We start from the raw sequence: 19,963 nt of genomic DNA, 5'->3' as shown, positions 1-19,963 counted from the left end.
CAGCACAGCTCTTCCCAGAGTTGGAGACGGCGCGGGAGTATCTATCTGTTCCCAGCAAACTCCCAGTCTTTCCTCGTGAGAAGAGGTCACATTCCCTTGAAGTGTTCCCACCTGTGGATGACCTTCAGCAGGCGCTCTCCCGGTTCTCCAGGACAAAATCCGTAATGATGTCTCTAACACAGGTTAGAGACCTGTGTCTCTAAGAGGTCACCTCCCCGGTTCCAAAGACATGCCCTCATACCGTAGCCTAAGACTGCAGTGGATCCTGGCAAATAAAACATGCTGTTAGCTGTGGGTTCGTTGTCAGCAAAAATCTTTGAGAGTTTTATGTGAGAGCTGCTGCTGAGCTAAGTACCGAATCAATAGTTGTCAAAAATCAACTAATTGAGCGCCTAGTGTATGCCAGTTGGTATTTAACCTGAGCGCCATTCACCAATTCCCATTAAATGTCATTTCTGGGCTGCCACCCTTCCTGCAGCCCGGTGGCCTTTGGCCTGATGGGACTATCAACAGGTCCCTCGGGCCCCCGGCCTTGCCTCCTCTGCAAACCCAGCCAGCCGTTCCGCCTTTACCGAATACAACTCCACCAGTTCTAGAGAAGCTAATGACCCAGGGAGAATCGTATTGAATCATGATCTAAAGAAGAGAAGTCCCGGGAAACAGAGCTTAGAGGAAGGGCCCCTGACCCAGCCTAGAGAGACTTCTACTTAGAGGAAGTCCCATGTGAGCGGACTTTTGAAAGGTGGGTAGGATTTTGAGGAAGAGAAGGGTCAGCAGTGTCCGCTCTGTGCGAAGCACTGGAGGCAGGAAGATCTTGGGAGCCTGAGAACGGAAGACCGCCTGGGGTGGTGGGTGTGTGTGCGTGACATGGATCTGTGCTCCCCACGTTCTTCACTGGGAGGCTCTGGGGGGACCTCTTAGAGGAGGGCCCTTAGAGGAGAACCCAAGGAAGTGGAGAAGCGGGATATGGGAAGCGGGAGAGCTGCCCAGTGCCTCTTACTTTTGCTTCCTTTTGTGCCAGGTCTCATGCTGGGCACTGAAGACAGGGGAATCAGACAAAGCCATGCCCATGGGAGCCCAGACGGAAGGGGGACAAGGGTGGTGGCCACTGTAGAAGCCTAGAAGAGAAAGGAAAGGGTGACAGGGAGGAGTCTGACTGGCCCTGATACCCTGATACCCTGATGCCACCCACCACTCCAGACACTCTCAGCAGTGCCCAAGCCTCACTGAACAACCAGCCTCCCCCTCTAACCCTAATGCTGCTGGAGGTCTGAGGCGGGCAGGGGGGTGCAAGGGCCAAGTGCCAGGGGGAAGAACTCCATCTAGGACGTCCCCTTAAAGAGCCGCAGAGGGAGAGAAAAGGTGTGTAACTGTCAGAAATGTGATAGACACAAAACGACACACTTTGAGAAACACGTCAGACTTCACAGGGTTTGTGGCCCTGTAAAAGCTGAACTTCCCTCTCAGAAACAAAGGGAAGCCACGATCTCCATCTCCTTGAGAAGCTTTTTACTTCCGCTGCCCCTTTCCTCCCCACGCCCCTCAGGTCCGGTGTGGGAACTGGTAAGGGCCCGAACAGAGTCCAGAGGGACTGGGTTTCAGTCTGAGCTTCACACGACTGGCCACGCCATGTGGTCCTCAGTCAGAAATACTGGCTGAGACCCTACTGTGCGCTGTGTGCTGGGGGTTGGGCAGTGAACATGGCAGAGCCGGCTCCGTGGACACCCCAGGCCCCTCTCTGATTCCAGGCTCCTTTTGTCCAGGCTGGGGCTGGCCTTGTGACCTCCAGAGGGACTGCCTGCTCTCACTGAAGTTCATCTCCTTCTTCATTAAATCTCTGCCTGGCCGACTCACGGCCCTGATTTATGGTCATGGCCTTTGCCAGACTGGGAGAAGTGACGGGGCAGTTAATATTTCTGTGGTAATGTGCCTGGCAGCCTTTGGAGTCCCCTCCTCCACCCCTCCCACCCCTCCCTTGCCACCCCCTCCTCCCTCAGCCCTGCCTCAAGCCAATTCAACTGGGACTGGCTGGTCCCTTGCAGACCACCCCAACTCACCCTTCATAGTACCGATGGGGAAATTGAGGCCCAGGGAGCTCAGGAGCCCAACCAGAATCAGAGCAAATCCAGAACCCAGGATGTCCCCGGGGCCATCCCTGTCCAGCTCTGGGTCTGAGTATCTGGCAAGGCTGTCCTATCTCCTCACCCCGTGTCTCCACCCCTCTGATCATTGCCTCCTGCAGCCAGACCCACACCTGCGGTGGCCTGGAGATGAGAGGCGGTGGGAGGGGGAAGCCAACAACAAAGGGGTGTGGAGGACTTTTCAGCTTCCAACAGCAGCTTCTGGCAGGCCTCGGAAACCTGCTTCAACCTCTCGCGGGCAGAAACCCTGCTGGGCATCCTTCCCCGGGGAAGGGGCATCTCTATCCCTCCCTGAGAGGAGAGAGGGGTTTGCTCTGGAACCCCAAGCTCTGTGGTCCCCAGATATAAAACTCATCCTTCCCGAGCCTCTATTTTCTGCTGAGCACCTGATGAGATGGACCAGGTCCTGCAGCTGTCCTCAGTAAAGACCGGGTCACGGTAACAATGGAAGCACCTGGGGCCCCTAAATAAGGGGACCATCCAGGAACCTTTGGGGAGTGAAAGAAGCCACTCTTGAGAATTAAATCAGGACAAGAAGAATTTAGGACTGTACCAGGCTGGTGGGCCTTGGACTCCAGTGACTTTTGACAAGACTAGAGGGGAAAAGAAAAAGTGCTAGACTGCTAGACTAGCTAGTCTACCAACACTAATAATAATACACTCCCAATCCTTGACCTTATCCTCCAGCCATGCTAAACACATACTTGAACACCATTCTCCAGCTACACTGAACTACTTAGATTTTAATAACCAAGCCCAGCGATTCCAGGCCGCGTACCTTTGCTCACATAGCACTCTCTGCCTGAGATGCCTTCCCTGTGCGGAGAGCATCAGGACAGCTTGAGTCCCCTCCGCTGTCCTAACCTCACCTCTTCTTCCCATCACTGTACCCCCCAGACCTTTATTTGTGTAGATTGGTTATCTGGCCCATTGTCCACACCCGATCAGTTCCCTTTTGGGCGATGCCCAGTCCTGGCGCTGTCCCTGCCCCGCAGAGATCCACAGCACCAGGGAAGAAACATCACTCAGGGCTCGCGGCCTCCCTCTGCTGCACTCAGATGCCCACTCCCTTAGATTCCCGCAACCCCGCACCTCACTGAACTGATGTTGTGGTTATATAGGATACTTGCATGGCCAGCCCCTTGTTATTATTTGATAAAAGTGAGAAAACAGAAAGAAAATGCAGCTATAGAGTATGTAATCACGTAAAACACAATTTAGCCTTAGCTTCTCAACTTTGGCTTTTTAGTACAATTACAACTTTCTGGCCCTCCCTTTGAAATATTTGTCCAGCGTTCTATCTGCGTAATGTGGGGCCACTGGCTCAGCCCTCCACAGGTCTTGGTTCCTTTACCCAGAGAGCTGCAGCGACATCTGCTGGCCAATTTGTGTCGGAGTGGAACCAGTTTTAATTTTTCTTGCATGCATGCGCCGTCTGCTGGTGAGCATGAGAAAGTTCTTTATTTCATTTAGTCAGAATCTGTTCAAGTATTTTATAAAGTGCCTACTGTGTGCTAAGCACAGTGCTAGGAAGAAGCTGGGGGTTGTTCTAGGCACATTATCTATATTAACCCATTTTATCCTGATGACAATTCTACAAAGCAGTTATTATTCCTACTTAGAAATGAAGATTGTAAGGCACATAATGTGAATGATTTGCTCAAAGTCACACTAAGAGGCCAAATTGGGCTTAGAACCCAGAGCCCATGTGCTTATACCATAAACAAGCAAGACACTTCTTATGAGGGAAATAGAGTGATCTAAGAGCGATAGGGAAAGATGTCTTCGACCAGGGTAGTCAAGCAGACCCCTCTGAGAAGGTCGCTTACCCTGAAGGATGGGAAGCTCTGCAGGATCTATCTGTCCAAGCAGAAGAAACATCAAGTGCAAAGGTGCTGCGACTGAATATTCAAATATCAGATGGGAGGTCAGTTCTGGCCGATGTCTATAGCCTCCCCTCTCCTGCCTAACTCCTTCTCGGCCTTCAAAACTCAGTTGAAGCAATTCCTCCTCTTCTCTGAGAAGCCCGCCTTATTCCTCATCTCACCCACCCCAGCTAAAGATGATGACCCCTCCTTAGTGCTCTCATGGCATGCCACGAGTACATGTCAGCCCCATCTCCAATATCCCTCAACAGAAATTCCAGACCTTTGTCATCGTGCCTTATCCTCCCATGAATCTGTGAGCTCCTTAAAGGGATTATCTTATTTATCTTTGTGTCTTCAGAGTCCAGCATAAACTCCAGCAAAGGGAATATGCCCAACAAATATTGTTTGCAGTCTGTGATATAAATTGTTTACTTTCTTCTTTGCCCTTTTTTTTTTTGCTTTTTTATGGAGATACATATTTGCATAAAGTAAAATCCATTCTTTGGGCTTACAGTTGATTTTGACAATCAAGATACAGAACAGTTCCATCACCCCCCAAAATCCCTCTTATAGTCCCTTAATAGCCAACCTTCCCTCAACCCCAACTACTGGTAACTAGTGGTCTGTTTTCTGTCCTCATAGTTTTGCCTTTTCCAAATGTCATATAAATAGAATCATATATATTTGTCCTTTTCAAGTCTGTCTTCCTTCGCTTAGCATAAGTATTTAAGGTCCATGTTGTTGTAGGTTTCGTTAGTTCATTTTTATTCCAGAGTAGGATTCTATGGTATGGCTGTACAATAGTTCATCCATTCACTTTAGTTGAAGAACATTTGGGTTGTCTCCAGTGTTTGACAATAAAGCCATTATTAATGTTCACATACAGGTTTTTGTGAGAACATAACTTTTCTTTGGGGAGTAGAAGTCTTATGTAAGTCTTATGTAAATATGTTTAAATCTTTAAGAAACTGCCAGAGTGTCCACACACTTTGTATTCCCACCAGTAGTGTTGGGTGTTCCAGTCTCCACATCATCACCAGCACTATTTATTGGAAAGACAATTGGATTACCTTTGCACCTTTTTGGAAAATCAATTGGCATTATATGGAGGTCTATTTCTTGATTCTGGATTCTGTCCCATCGATGTAGATGTCTGTTCTTTCACCACTACCACACTGTCTTGATTACTGTAGCTTCATGATAATTCTGGAGATTAGGTAGTAGAGAATTCCAATTTTGTTTTTCCTTTTAAAAATTGCTTGGCAATTCTAGTTCCTTTACCTCCCCATATAAATTTTAGAATCAGCTTGTCTGTCTCTGCAAAAAAAAAAAACAACAACGACAACAAAAAAACCAGTCCTGAAGGTATCTTGATTCAGATTGTGTTGAATCTATAGTCAGTTTGGAGAGAATTGATATCTTAAATCTTAACAGTATTGAATCTGCCAATCCATGAACATGGTAAATGTCTCAATTTGTTTAGGTCTTCTTCGATTTCTTTCACCAATATGATTATGCACATATTTTGTTATATTTTTACCTAAGTATTTCCATTTTGGTGCTGTTGTAAGTGGTGTTATCTTTTTATTTGGCATTGTCTTTTTAATTTCAATTTCAATTTCCAATTGTTTGATGTTATTATCCAGAAGTACAACGGACTTTTGTGTATTGATCATGTATCCTGCGACCTATATAGACTCACTCTTTAGTTCTAATACCTTTTTGGGGTAGATTTTTTGGGATTTTCTACATAAGTAACCATGTGTCTGTGAATAGAGACCATTTTATTTCTTTCTTTACAATCAGTAGACCTTTTACATCTTTCTCTTGCCTCATTGTACTGGCTTGGACCTTTAGTAGGATATTAAATAGGAGTGGTGGGAACAGTCATCCTTGCCTTGTTCCCAGTCTTAGAAGAAAATCATTCACCACTACCACCCAGTTTCACCATTAAGTACGGTGTCAGCTGTAGGTTTTTTGTAGATGCCCTTTATTCGATTAAGGAAGTTCACTAAGGCTTTAGGTTGTTGTTATTTTTAAATCAAGGATGGATATTGAATTTTGACAAGTGCCGTTTCTGCATCTATCGAAATAATTGAGCAGCATACCACAAATTTACTTATTTTTGTTTTCATTTTATTTAATTCAGAATATTTTCTAATTTTCCATGTGGTTTTCTCTTTATTTACAAGATTGCTTAATGTCCAAGTACTTGTAAATGTTCCAGATACTTCTCTATTATTAATTTCTAGTTTAATTCTGTTATGGTCTGAAAACATGCTTTTATTATTTAAATGTTTTTAAATTTGTTAAGGTATTTTTTAGGCCCAGAAAATGGGCCTCTTTCTTGGTGACTGTTCCATGTGCACTTGAAAATGATGCACATTTTATCATTTTGAGCGAAATATTTTATTAATATCAATTAAGTCAAGTTAACTGATAGTGTTGTTCGGGTCTCCTGTATCGTTACTAATTCCCTGTCTTCCTGCTCTACTGATCACTGAGGGAGGAGTGTTGCGGATTCGTGTATTTCTCCATTCAGTTCTATCAGGTTTTGGTTCAAAAATAAATATTTCTCCCACATTTACGGTCCTGTTTAGATGTCAGGGCACTCCTTCTCAATTGTGGTATCCAGGCCAAAATGATTATTTTTATTTTTTGGATGAGAAGATTGAGGAAGAGCTGGCGGTTCGCCTTTTGGTCTCAGATCTAATCCCCTGACCTTCTGCTCTGTATTGCGGGGCACCCACCATCGCAAACCACGTTTCCCAAGATTCCTTGAAAATCAGCTTTTAATTAGATTGTGCCAAGAGTCAGCATGGGCATGACGTTAGGGGCCAGGAAGAGAGAAGCGTTTCTCTCACTCGCTGCTTTGGGTCGCCAGCAGAGACATGTTTCTCCTGTGGTCTGAATTCCTCAGTACCTTCCTCAGTGTCCCTGTATCATTTAGAACTTTGACTCTTCCTCACCTATATCCCCACTCCTCCCGTGTGTTCTTTGGGAACAGGCATGGAGTAAATCATGGAAAAGTGAAGTGACTTCAGGGAGACCCAGCCGAGCAGGAGACAAGAACTAAGACCCAGGGCTGGGACAGGGGCATGTTTCCAACTGGAGTGGTTGGTAGTGCCAAAGAGAAGATAGGGTGGTGGCTTACTTGAGGAGCAAACCAGGGGTCATGGGATCCAATGATGTCTGAGAGGTCTGGCAACTTCCCCAAGGCCAGAAGACTGATAAATGGTGGGGGGAGTGGGGAGGAGAAAGCTCTTTGGCAGTTTCCAGAAGGGGGTGCAGGAACCGGGTTGGAGTTGGGGTCACAGAGAAGGGAAGAAAACACCTGACCCAGACACAGGCCCTGTCCAACATTCCAAGGCAGTAGGGACAGGATTTGCTGATCTACGTCTTGCCACGAGCTAATGAGACAGAAATGAACGCACACCCAGCATCTGTCACAAAAGACCTTTAATGGTCTCCTATTTATGGTTCTCTTGTTCATTTGTCCTGTTAGAGTTGAATAAACTGTAATAACTTATCTGACATAATAAGGAATGCCACAGGTACAACAGGTAAACCTGGCAGGTGGCCCAGGATAGAGGGTGTTATAAAATAATCACTTAACAGAAGGGTATCAGACCTGGAGACCTGTCCCAGCCACCTGTCACTCCCTGCGTCCAGGATCCACAGTCACTGTGCCAGGCTGAATGCTGGCTCCCACTGGGTAGGAAGAGGCAGGTGTCCCATAGCATCTGTGGCTAGACCTGAACACTGAGCAGAGATGCCCTGGGAAGTTGGCACATCCCATACTCATTCCCCCATGTGCTCTGCTGGTCTACAGTGCAGGCCACGACCACACCCCAATTTTGTGCGGCTCCCACCTCTCATAGGACACCCCCTATCATACCCCCCATGACTTCCCCTTGCAGTAATCTGTGAGGTGGGCAGAGCCTGGCACAAGCCACATCTTAGGCACGGGGAAACTGAGGTCAGTGGGGTTCCCAAGGGCATACTCAGACTGAACACAGAACTTTCTCCCATGCCACATGGTCTGCTGTGCCCTGAGCCTCACATTTTCACCTAGAATGCCCTCACTGGGGGGCCAAGACAGGATTCTGTGTCTAGGGCTGGTCCAGGTCTCACCAATGTGCCACCCCATAGTCAGCCCTGGGTGGGGGGCCCGGGCAGAGGGGCAGGTTGGCGGAGACTGTGGATGGAGGCCCAGCATCTCTTCAGGCACCTTCCTGTTGCCCACACACTTGCTTGTCCACAGATGTGGGAGTGGAAGCCTATTAGAATTGCTCAAGGGAAACTGGTTGCTTTAAAGGTCTCTGGAGGGACTGTGTCCTCACGGAGGGACTTCTGTCATAATGTCCTCCCTCAACATTTCTTTTGTAAGAACCCAGATGTCCATCCATCTGGCTGTATGTAAAGAGGAACCAGAGTCTAGTTCCTCCTTCTCCCATCACATGTCCCATAGGCCTGGGCCAGGGAAGTGGGGTGCTGACACAAGTCGTGGGGTGGGGGCTGGGCCTAGTTCCTTGCTCCACCGTCCCCCACCCTGCATGGGCTGATATCAAGGTAAGACGCACCCTCACTGAGCACCTAGGCCCCTGCCCAAATCAAACCCAGGCCAGAGCAGCTTCAGGGTGGGTGAGCTACAAAACCATCAAGTGTGTGTGTGTGCGTGTGTGTGTGCGTGTGTGTGTGCATGTGTGTGTGTGTGCGTGTGCGCATGTGAGCAGATGCTTGGGCCTGCGTCTGCAACCCAAGTTCCAATACAAAGACACTTTGTATTGGAAAGCTGAAGCCATTCCAACATGAGAAGCAAGAAGAGAACCCGCACTTGCTGGTTGAAGGTCAAACCTCAGAATGGTGGTTTGAAGAAGCTTTTTTTCAAAAGTTTGAAGGTGGAGCCTCAAGAGGCCAGACAGATAAAAGCAGAGTTGTCCTGGTGGAAGTGGGGACGGGGGAGCGCTGGAGACCTAGCCTTTGCCTCCACCCCCATCTTCCCACCTTAGCAGCCCCTGGCGAAGATCTGTGAAACCCAGGGGTTCCACAGCACCTGGTTTGAAAACCACTGCGTCAGAGTGTCTGTAGGTCATGGGTCCTGGGGACCTGTGCTTTGATTTCCCTTTCAGAGTGAAGAGTTGGGAGGAAGTGCTTGGGGTGGGGGGTGCTCCCCCTTCGATGGGCCTCTCGTTGAAGCCACTGTGCAGGGACTCTCAGGGGAGTGGAAGAGGTGGGGACCCTGCCCCACAGGTGGGCCACTTCAGTCCTAGAAGGAGGACAGAAGCGATGGACCTGCCTGGACAAGGATGGCAAAATACCATCAGGCTGCTCGACGCAGGCCTATGCATGAGGGTCGGGAGAGTCTGTTTTGATCCTTGTTGACTTTAAAAAGAAAAAAACTTCAGAACAGACATAGGTCTGTGCCCATGAGACCCTATAACTGTTCAAGATTGGGGCCAATGCCTTCCTCTGGGATGGGTGGAGAATGTCCGGTCCCCAGTCACTGGCAGGAGAAGCTGCCTTTGCGGGACAATGGAACCACTGGGGAACGAACAGGTCAGCAGGGGCTCAACTCTCAGGGGAAGGGGCCTGGCTTCTCCTGGGCCCCCATCCCTTCCAAGTACCACCAAGGAGCATTGGCGGCTGTGCTTGCTCCTGCAGGGAACCTTCTACTTCGAAGGGCAATTTCTATTCCATCTCACCCTTGGGGTTCTTTGATGGAATAATGGTTCAGCCCTCCCTGGGCCTGGAGGTGGGTAGCTCTCCCTAATCTGGGATCAGAGCCAAGGCCTCCTGGCCTCTGTGGGATCTGAAAGATGGGAGATGGGGGTGGCACCAGACCCAGGAGGGTCCAGGTTGCTCCTCTAGCCCAATCACTGGCAATAGCCATGGCTTGTGTCTCTGTCGTGATTGCTGGGGCCACGGTCTGGTCTGTGGGAGAGGCATTCCTGAACAGTAGTCTGTATTTTTCTCTCAGCTACGTCACCAAAGTTAAACTGACTGCATCTCCTTCTGGGTGACATCTGCCTAAGTGAGAAGGGGCAAGAAATGAAGACTGGTGGGAGGCAGGCACAGCCCGCAGCCATCTTCCTGGGTGACCCTGGGCTCCTGCCCTGCCGTCCCAGGGCCACAGCCTGTGCAGCCATCTGTGACTTACAGAGCTGACCTTCGTCTCATCTGGGCTTCAGATTCCTTGAATCAGTTGGGGAAGGGATTACAGTCTCATTTGCTAGTTAGGGAAACGGAGCCCAAGGGGTTGAGTGACTTGCTCAAGGCTACTCAGCTGGTTGGTGACAACTAGGCTGGAGACACCGTGGGCTGCCAGGCCAGCACGCTTTTCACGGTACCATGTGGGAACCTACTTGTCAGCGACCAGCCGAGCCGCTGAAGGAACCCCCCACCCCCGGTGTGCCCACCCTCGCTGTCTGCGCTTTGAGGCTGAGGCAGCCCATGGAGTCTGACTGAATAATTCAGCCCTTCTCTTCATGGGACTTCACTCTGCTCATGGTTGGAAAGCTGAGGAAGCCCAGCTGGCCTCTGCCTGTAGATTATCACCCAGCGCCATGCTTCTCCTTCCTGCCCAGACTGATCCCTCTACGCCACCCGTACAGGCCACTGGAAGGTACCAGCGCGGAGCTGTGGGGTCAGCACAGAGCCAACACTGTGGGCTGGTGCCTGCGGCCCGGTGGGGCTCCTTCACCCCCAGTTTCACTCCAAGGTCTCACCGGGCTCCAGACAGGCTAACTCCAGAGGGACAGGGGCCCTGCACAGGAAGACTCGGTCATGGTTGGGGAGCTGCCGCTGGAGAGGGGTCTGGAGCCAACCGGAAGCTTCGAAAGATGATCTGGGTCTTTCCCTCAGGAAGAGGCCCAAGGAAACACTCTGGCCTGCGCTGCACCTGGCCAGGGAGAGGGGGGCTGAACTCCAGCCTGTGCGCCATTCTCAAAGCTGTGCATTCTAGCGTGGACTGAGTCCACCTGGAAGGGGCACTGTTGCTACGTGACATGAAGGCACTATATGGGCTAGCAGCAGCCAAGGAGCCCTGAATGCAATGGCCCCCGATCCTTCCCCCTAGAACTTTCACCTGACCATGAGCTTCCTGAGGATAGGGGCTGTCCTTCTGCAGCCCTGGGCCCAAGAGTAAAAGTCTAGATGGGGCTATGATACTTCCTGCAGCTGAAGAAATTTCAAACACTTGGATAAACCTGAAGGGGTGAGTGTGACGTTGAGGTGAAGAAGCTCCAGAAACCGGACTGATAAGTCTTTCATGTGCACAGGTGAGGGATGGAGGAAGAGGCTGGTCTGTAGGGGAGTGATGACCTCAAATCCTAAAGGGTCTCGTACCAGCCTCAAAGGTTCTAGAGGAAGACACCGGACAGCATATGCTTGGCATGTGTTCCAGCCCTTCATCAACTCTCCAGCGGTCCAATGAGGTGTGAATTGCCAGCAAGCTCTGGTAGGGGTTGGATGCCTGGGGCACCCACAGCTAGGACCCCAGAGCTGGCCAGGAGATTATGGCTGCCACAAGCTAACTTGGGCCTGACACGGGGTAGGGCTCCCTAGAATTACACCTTCATGAGATTCAGAAGGGCTGGGGTGCAGTGCCAGGCTTGTGAAATGGATACTCTCGCCATGGATACTGGTTACCCAGCCTACCCCAGGAGGGGCAGGACTGAAAAGGGTGGAGTCTCAACTTGCATAATAACATTTTGTTGTCTCCTTTTTCAGGCAAGTATGGGACAGAGATAAAAGGGAGCAGGGATGGAGGAGAGATCCCCCTGCCCTGCTAAGCAACACATTTTCTTGGGTATAAGGTAAACCACAGGGGGTCTGCTTCCACAGGGAGCTGTGAGGCACCCAAGGCCTTGTCATAAGCAAATCCAAGCTTGGGCTTCTATAATACTCAGGCCCTAGGGCTGAGCAGCTCATGCTAGCTATGGCTGCAGCTTGACATCAGATGGCCCCCCAGGGGCCCAAGAAGGGCCTGGGAAGGGGTGGGCTAGGAGTTGTCCATGGCCCTGCTACCTCTGGGGCCCAATGAATCCTCTCTGGAGGCAGACAGACCAGAGTCAATGGTCTGGATCTGGCTCACCCATCATACCAGAAACTCAGATTTATAAATTCTTGGAGGTCTGAGCTGGGAGGTCCCTTTGTGATCATCTGGTCAAACCCTTTGGTCTTCTAGGTGAAGAACTGAGGCCCAGAGAGAGAATGGAACTTGCCCAAGGTCACACAGTAAGTGGGTGTCAAAGGCCAGACAAGAATGAACACCTTTTATCACTTTCTACCTCATCATCCGCCTGCCCCATTGCCTAAAAATGCCCCAGGTCCCGATCACACCAACACCAACCAATGGGTACTGGGCATCCATGACACTGGGAGCTACTGGGGGGGCATTAACTCCCCAAGGAAATGAAGGGTTCCTTGCTACCCACAGACCCCTTCCTTTTAGGGGAGGGCATCTCGATGGGCCATGCCATCTCCCGGGGCAGGGGGCCCTTTGCCTGTGGTCACGGTGGCCTCAAGCATGCTCTCCCAGCCTGCACGGCCAGCCCAGCTCAGCCCTGGAGAACTGCGAGGGGAAGTAGTAGGGTACCAGTGTCCCCAGCCCCACCTGGACCTCCAGCCTTACTTCCCGGGGGACCACTGATTGCTTTTAAGTCTGCAAAGGAGGGAGCAGAGCAGATGCTCATCTTCCTGCCCCTAACCCCATCTCTCGGAGCCACCCTTCAGGAAACCTCCCCAGGAGCTTGGGCTCACTATGTGGCCGGTTAGTGCTCGGTGAAGACCTGTCACTTCTCTCTCCGTGCATGTGTATAGATAGGACACATACAGAAGGTACAAGGTAGTTAGGACGTTACATCCTGATAGGACTGAATTAGACTCGGGCTAGTTCACACAGCTTGCCTTAGACTGGGTAACTGCTGGTAAGAAAGTCAGTCCAGTGGCTTTTCTCTACTCCTGGGGTCTGTGAACCTTCACCAATGTCACCGTCAGACACAGAGGGACATAGGATGGGGACAGAGGGGTGGAAGGGGAGAGGTGTTTGGTGGGTCCGAACTGCAAAAAGGTATTAAGAATCTGTCCACAGGAGTGCCCCTCCTGGCCAGAAGAGGGCGGCCCTCAGTGTGGCCATCTTTTAGCTGCCAGAGCTGTGCCAGTCGCCTGGGGCCAGGGGCATCCTCTCACGTGTCTCGAGCCCTCTGCCCCACCCTCCCCATTCTGCTCCCCATCCCAAGTCAAATCCCAAGGCCAGAGCTAGATTGCCTTTCTCGGGGTCAGCAGGAAAAGAGGGGGGGTTGGAGGGGTGACCTATGAGAGGGGTGAGAGGGGGAAGGTGGTCCACGTGGCCCTGTTGGCATGGCGACGCGGGGCCAATCCTGAGGCCAGAGGTTCACCACCGTGACCTGGAAGACCGCCGGGCCCCCCTGGTAGGAACGAGAAGAACAAGGGAGAGGGGGAACGAGGACAGGAAGAAGACGAATAAGCATCCTAGTGCATGAGTGCGGACCTGGAGCTGCCCGGAGGGAGGGCTGGCCCCAGTCTATCTGTCATTGAGCTGCGGTGAGCCAGTACCATCCTCCTCCTCCTCCTTGTCGTCCTTCATGCCTTTCAGTCTCTGGCGGGCAAAGTCCTCAAACACGATGTCATCATCGCTGGTGGGAAAGACAAGGAAAATAGGATGTGTTTGCCAGGCAGGGAGAGCAGACAGATCCAGAGGCTCAGATGGGACTCAGAGGTCGGCCCCCAGGGTTGACCGTGGGCAGAAAGGCCTGCCAGGCCAGCACATCTAGATGGCCTTCGGTGACGGTGGGACTGGTCGCATCCAGACTCCAGCTAATTGTGGAAATACCAGAGGGACGCACAAGTTTGACTTTCATGCCTAAGAGCTGGAAAGGGACTCGGTTCTTAAGGATTTGAGGGTGGGGGAGATATCAAGTAGAGATAGGGGTGCAGTATAGCTGGGCTGGGGCCAGAGGAAGAACTTAGTCCTACTATGAGAGGCCACCAATAGTTTCACAGCATATTCTGAATCCCCCAGAACTAGCCCAAGAAACCCTAAACCCACCCAAAGAACTACCCTCAGGAAGCGTTCCTGTTTCTGCACAGGACAGCGTGGGCTTGGCTTAGTGGGAGAGAAAACCATGAATGCCCTTTCTCCAGGGAGCTGTCAGCTTACTCTACCCTGAGGAATCTTGGATGGGAGGGGATCCGGGGGTAGCAAATCTGAATAGTGGGGCAGAGGAAGGGTGGGTGGGGTAAGGGGGTGCCTAAGTGGGGTTTCAGGATGAAGGACTGCTTCTAGGAACAGTGAGTTCTGTTCTATCACATACCATGTACACTTAGGCCCAGCCAAGTCCCCCACCCCACAGAATTCAGCCAGCCCCATGAGACATTCTCATGGGATGACTTGAGACCCCACATCCCAAATATCTCCTGAGGGACAAGGAGAGGGTGGATTTGGAGCTGGAGAGATAAAGCTGCTTGGCTCTGGAGGTGGTTCATGATGTCAGCCTAGGTCCTCCCCCTCTGGCCACTGTCCGGTGAGGTGATGGCCTTTGACCGCAGGGAAATCCGCATCAGTCCTCAGGAGTCAGAAGCAACAAGAGCTCCCAGAACATTCCCCACCCCACAGCCTGATTCCACTGGCTGGAGCGGGCAGAGCAGGAGAGCCCAGCCCAGGGCCCCGCACCGAACCAGCCCTGTGAGAGCCGAGCAGGCGCTGTGGATGGACGAACGGATTGACGGACGGACGTGCAAGGACGAGGGAAGAAGACAGACCCCACCAAGGCAGGAGGAAGAGGAACAGGCACGGAGGGTCCTTCAAGTCACATGCAGGCAAGCGGGTTGCTGAAGAGGCGAGCAGAGGCAGCTCTCAGCAGATGGGGTTAGACCAGCTGTTCCTCAGGGGTTAATAAGCATATATGCAAATGATCCCATCGCCCCACCCCCGCCCCAGGCCCGCCCCCGCCTCAGGTCTGCAGGCAGGGTTTGGCTTACTTTGTGTCAAGTTCTATGAGATTGGTATCTACTGGCGCCTCGTTCTCTGGAACTGAACACAGGGTGGGCGGACGCCCGTGGGTTAGTGGGGAGTGGGCATGAGGGCAGGTGGGCACAGGTCCCCACCCGAGGGCAACCAAGCTAAGATGGGGAGGGCTAAAGAAGAAGGGAAGTGAGGAAGAAGGGTTGGTCCCTGGTCTTGAAAACACCCCCAAATCATCCTACAGGCAGGAAGGAGAGTCCAGGGAGGGTCCAAGGAGGCTGCAGACGAACAGAAAAACCTCTGGACCCTGCTCCTTTGGCATGTTTCCTGCATGACTTAGATTCTTTCCCCAAATATAGGGCTTTCGTTTAGCGTTAAGACAACCGTTATTTTTTTTTCACACTTTCACATCTCTGGACTTGGGGTGTGTTTTACAATCAATGGCATTTCATAGTTTAATTGTGGGGACATTTTTCTTTCTTTGTGGTACATACTATAGTGTTGTCTCTTTCAACTCAAACAGTCTTAGATTTAAGGAAATATGACCAATCTGGTATCACTTGGAAAAGTCATTCGGATGTGTTCAGGGGCCACCTGATCTGTGCAGCCCCTTTCCCTATACCTGGATGCAAGACAAGAGCTCCAAGAATAGCCAGCCGGTCCCCTCCACTCCCAGCTGCCCTCCCCATGGAGAAAGGAGTCAGACCTCTCTGTCTCTCGGGGGAGTCAGATGCAAACAGAGGAGAGTGAGCCTCACAAGAGATCCGGGGGGGCTGAGGAAAAAGAGTGACTCTGGGCTGAAGGCTAACCCAGACTGAAATGGGGTGATGGGGAGAGACAGCAGCTGGAGAATGGGGTCGGCAACCCGGAAACTCCCACTCCGGTGACCTGCAGATCCTGCTTACCTTCACGATGTGGGGGTTCCTCTTTGGGCTTGGGGTGCATTAGGGTGAAGGGCAGTTCCACGGCCACGTCACTGAAACAAGACCCAGACCCAGTGAGCGTCAAGCTCAGTCTCAGGCTGGAAGACTCAGGCCCTATCAGTTGAGGACTGGGGAGGGTTTTATGGCGAGAGGAGGCAGCTCTCAGTGGAGGCAGGGACTGTGGACTCAGGCCCCAGGTCTGCCACGCTCTGAACCTTCCTCTCTCTAGGAGTTGAATTAGAAGACCTTTTCTGCTTTTTAAAATTTTAACGATTTTAAATTTTAATTTAAATTTTAACAATTTTAAAATTTAAAATTTTAAATTTTAATTTTTAATTAGAGAGAAATGGAAACCTCTCTTTTCCTGATAAGGGTCCCTGGATTCTCATGAGCTGAGAGGAGGGATAGGGGTGGGAAAAGGATTGCCCAGGGCAGAGTGCACATGGGTCCCTGAGTGGCTCCAGAGGTGCCCTGGGACCCTGCAGCCTCAAATTGCCACAGCCAGCCCAGCCTTCCCTAACACTGCCCTTCCCAACTTCCATCCTGCCCTCCACCCCTCGCCCCTACTCAGTCCCACCTCCCAACATCCCCGTGAGGCTCTTGTAAAAGTGCTCCAGGGGCCCTAGCCCCCTGCCATCTGGATCAGTTTAATCGAATTCAAGTCGTATGGGCCCAGGCCCCAGGGCTATGGACATTGTGCATAGAGCTCTTCCTTGAAGCCCTGTAGGGCTGGAGGGTCTGGGTGGTAGGGAAGAACAATGGAGGTGTTGACAGTAGGCAGTGCTTCTGACCAGGACTTCCCTCCCCTTGGCCCTGACGAGCAAAACAATAACAAGAGCATTCACGTGATGCTGACTCCATGCTAAGGACTATTCTAGAGTAACTCGTTTCATCTCCACAACAATCCCATTATTATACCGTATGTATAGACTAGGAAACTGAGGCACAAGGAGGAGAAATATACTACACAGGGCCACACAACTATAAATAGGAAGTGAGAAACAGGATTCTTTTTTTGGGGAAGTGAGAGATAGGATTCTGACTCCATAATTCACATCCCCAACCACTGAGTGACAACAGCTCTGAATTGAGGAGGTGACTCCTATGAAATCAGCCAGGAAAGCTCTTCCTCTCAGCTTGGGGTGGTGTCACTTAGGAGGCCCTGCCAACTGTGAGCACCGTCAGGCACAACCTCATCTTACTGATCTTGCTGCCCGGGGCCCAGTTGGCAGGGAGGAAGGGAGAGGAGAGCAGAGCAGGCAGAGACAGAAGCTGTGCAACCAGAAAGGTCCGTCCCCCGGCCCAGCACTGTCTGGGGGGACACTTTTACATCGTCAGGTCTCACTGAGCTCATCTGGAAAATGGGGATAACAACGCTCATCTTCCAGAACCACTAGAACTTCTAGGAGATGATGTACATAAAAGGTTTGATTGAACTATGAAACTTGTACCTTCCAGAATCAATCTTTACTTCTCCTCCATAGGGACATGGAGGATTCATAGGTTATTGAAACAGTTTGGCTCTTTTGGGGGAGGGGGGGTTGCTTTTTGCTTACAAAGGGGATTGCTTTTGCAGGTTCACTTGCAAGAGTGAACTAACAGAAGGGAAGAATGAGTTTGCCAAGCTTCATGAAAGCCATACAGCATATGGATGGAAGAACGTGGACGTTAACCTCCCAGCAGGCCATGAGTGATCAAGGGCGGGGGATATGTCTGATTCTTCCCTGGGACCTCAGCATTGTAGCACAAGGCTGGGCATAAATCTGGATTCCGGAAATCTTTACTGAATTATACCGAACTGAACTCAATTGAATTCATTTCACCCCTCCAAACAGACTGATTTCTTGGGATGAACACTACTGCCATCTTGTGACAGGAGGAGGCAAAAACACGGCATGTGGGGCATGGGCCTTTTTCGGAAGGTTGCGTGGCTCCACCTGGCTGGAGGAGGAACCTTGTCAACAGGAGCACATCTCCGCAGGACCTCTCCTCAGCAACACATGGCCAGCAACTGATTCTCCCTAGTGTACAAGTCTGGAAGCCGTGAAGCCTGCATTTCTCCGAAACATCAGACTTTTGGGGGCTGATCCCCCAGATCCAAGAAGCTGACTTTGTTGTCTGCAAAGATTCCTGTCACTTGGGTGGGATGGAAGAATAGGGCAAGGTTTTTTAGAGGAGAAACTGCATCTCCCTAGTCCCTCTGGAGAGGATTTTAGTCCCAGCACATGCCTGAGCCTGGCCATCGAAAGTGACTGCTAAGACTCCTTCCAACCCTGTGCCCTACAGTTCCGGACGGTCAGCCCAGTGGTCTCTGGACCCTCCAGGAAGGTGGGTAGATCAGGTTGAAGGGAAGGGGTTTACCTGGAGGCAAGGTCTCCCAACAGGCTGGGTGGGTCAGAGGAGGCAGAAGAGGTGGTCAGGAGAGAGTTCAGAGAGGAAGAAAAGAGAAAGCACGTTCATTCACCACCTTGCTGCCCGCAGGGGTAGGGCAGACCCTGAGACGCACTCCCACCCACCGCTGTGGCTGGGACCTCTCATTCAGAGATACCCAGAAATGGCATTAGCCTTGCCTGGGGGACTGAAATCCAGGCCTAGGTCAGCCAAAACCCCTCACGGGAGACCTCGCGGAGCCCCCAGGATCTTCCTCTGCAAAGGGGGTATGACAACCGACCCCTGGGGAGGCCTCTGTGATGGCAGGAGAAATCGATTTGGGATTCACCGAGGGTTCCTCAAGAAAGTGCTCGAGGTGGACTGTGGGTCCTGCAGAGTCACGGGACATGGGATTTGGGATTTGCAATTCTGAGCTGTCCTATAATATGTGGTCCCTATTTGATACTTCCAGCTCATTATTCTAATGGGCATCGTTCTAATGTCTCATGCTATTAGCTTGCAAATCTTTTCACAGAAATTTATGAGTCAGACAGAAAGCCCCGTGACAAATTAGCAATCTGAATTCTAGGTTTATGGCAACATTCAGGCCCAATCTGTGGGGAAAAGTTGCTCTATCGGAGCCCCACCTTTGGAAGTGGGCACAGACTATGCTCCGGGGCGGGAGTATGTCCGGTCCACTGCAGTGACCCCAGTGCCCAGCCTATGACCTGAGGTTAGGGGAGGAGAATTCAGGAAATGCTTGGAGAACGGTTTGGGCCTCTGCTTCCCCATCTGTAAAATGGGAGAGTCAGAACACCCCAATCCGGCTCTGCGATTCCGAGCCCCTTTTAACCATTTCCTCAGCAGATCAGCATGGGCGTGAGCTGGGGTGGGTGCTATGCCCCCAAGACGTAATGAGGGGACAGAACCCTCTCGAGACCCCACAGCATAGATTCTGAGGAAGCTTCTCCCCCCCACAACAACCCCATGTGCCCAGACAGGGATAGGGAAGGGAGGGGGAGGAAGAGAGAGACATGGCAAGAGCAGGGGAGGGGCCGAAAGTCTCTGAAACAGGTGAGGGAAAGCAGACAGAGGAGGAGGAAAAGGAACAAGGAGGAAGAGAAGGAACGGGAAGTCCTCCAGCTTGGTTTACCCTCTTGGTGGATGCAGCTAAAAAGGTCCAGCGAACAGGCAGAATGGGGCAGCGGGCTCCGGGCGGTCTGGGACACCCCCTTCTGCACGTAGGAGTCTCAGGCCGGGCTAGAACACTCACCCGCCCCGCGACACCACCAGCTTCACTTTCACTTTGTAGGAAACAATGATGCCCAGGATCTCCCGGTTGGCTCCTTCCCTCAACCTGCAAGGTGACAGGGAAGCAGCTTCATGGACCGTCGCGCGTGGAAAAGACACGGCAGGCGTGGGGTGCAGTCGGGGCAGTGGCCATCTGTCCCTCTCCTGGGCCACTAGCCACCACGTGTGAACAGAGCCCAGTATATGAGAAAGGGAAGCTTTGCCCTGAGTGGGTGGGAACCTGGAGCCCTGGGTCCCCTCTCTGGCCGTGAAAATCCCTCGCCTGGGCTTGAATTCCAGCAGCATGCAGAGGGGTGGGCTCTTTCTACCCTTGGATGAATGGATGCTGCTTCCCCCACTACTCAGCAACCCATGGGGCACAAA

The 19,963-nt window shown here is 51.4% G+C and overlaps 1 protein-coding gene across 6 annotated transcripts in view; it reads right to left on the bottom strand.

The window, feature by feature from the left end:
• Positions 1-7,451: 7,451 nt before the first annotated feature.
• ARRB1 (arrestin beta 1) overlaps positions 7,452-19,963 on the bottom strand; it is a 74,789-nt gene continuing 62,277 nt past the window's right edge. For all 6 annotated transcript variants that reach the window (XM_044390957.3, XM_048217090.2, XM_048217091.2 and 3 more), the window contains 4 exons: positions 19,563-19,646; positions 15,902-15,972; positions 15,014-15,065; positions 7,452-13,668 (listed from right to left, as the gene is read on the bottom strand). In XM_044390957.3, the coding sequence (XP_044246892.3) occupies positions 13,557-13,668; positions 15,014-15,065; positions 15,902-15,972; positions 19,563-19,646 (319 nt within the window). In that variant the 3' untranslated portion in view covers positions 7,452-13,556. The remainder of the gene's footprint in view (positions 13,669-15,013; positions 15,066-15,901; positions 15,973-19,562; positions 19,647-19,963) is intronic.

This window comes from Ursus arctos, unplaced genomic scaffold (genome assembly GCF_023065955.2).
Source record: "Ursus arctos isolate Adak ecotype North America unplaced genomic scaffold, UrsArc2.0 scaffold_22, whole genome shotgun sequence".
Taxonomy (NCBI): domain Eukaryota; kingdom Metazoa; phylum Chordata; class Mammalia; order Carnivora; family Ursidae; genus Ursus; species Ursus arctos.
This window is presented reverse-complemented; position numbering and strand designations above follow the sequence as displayed.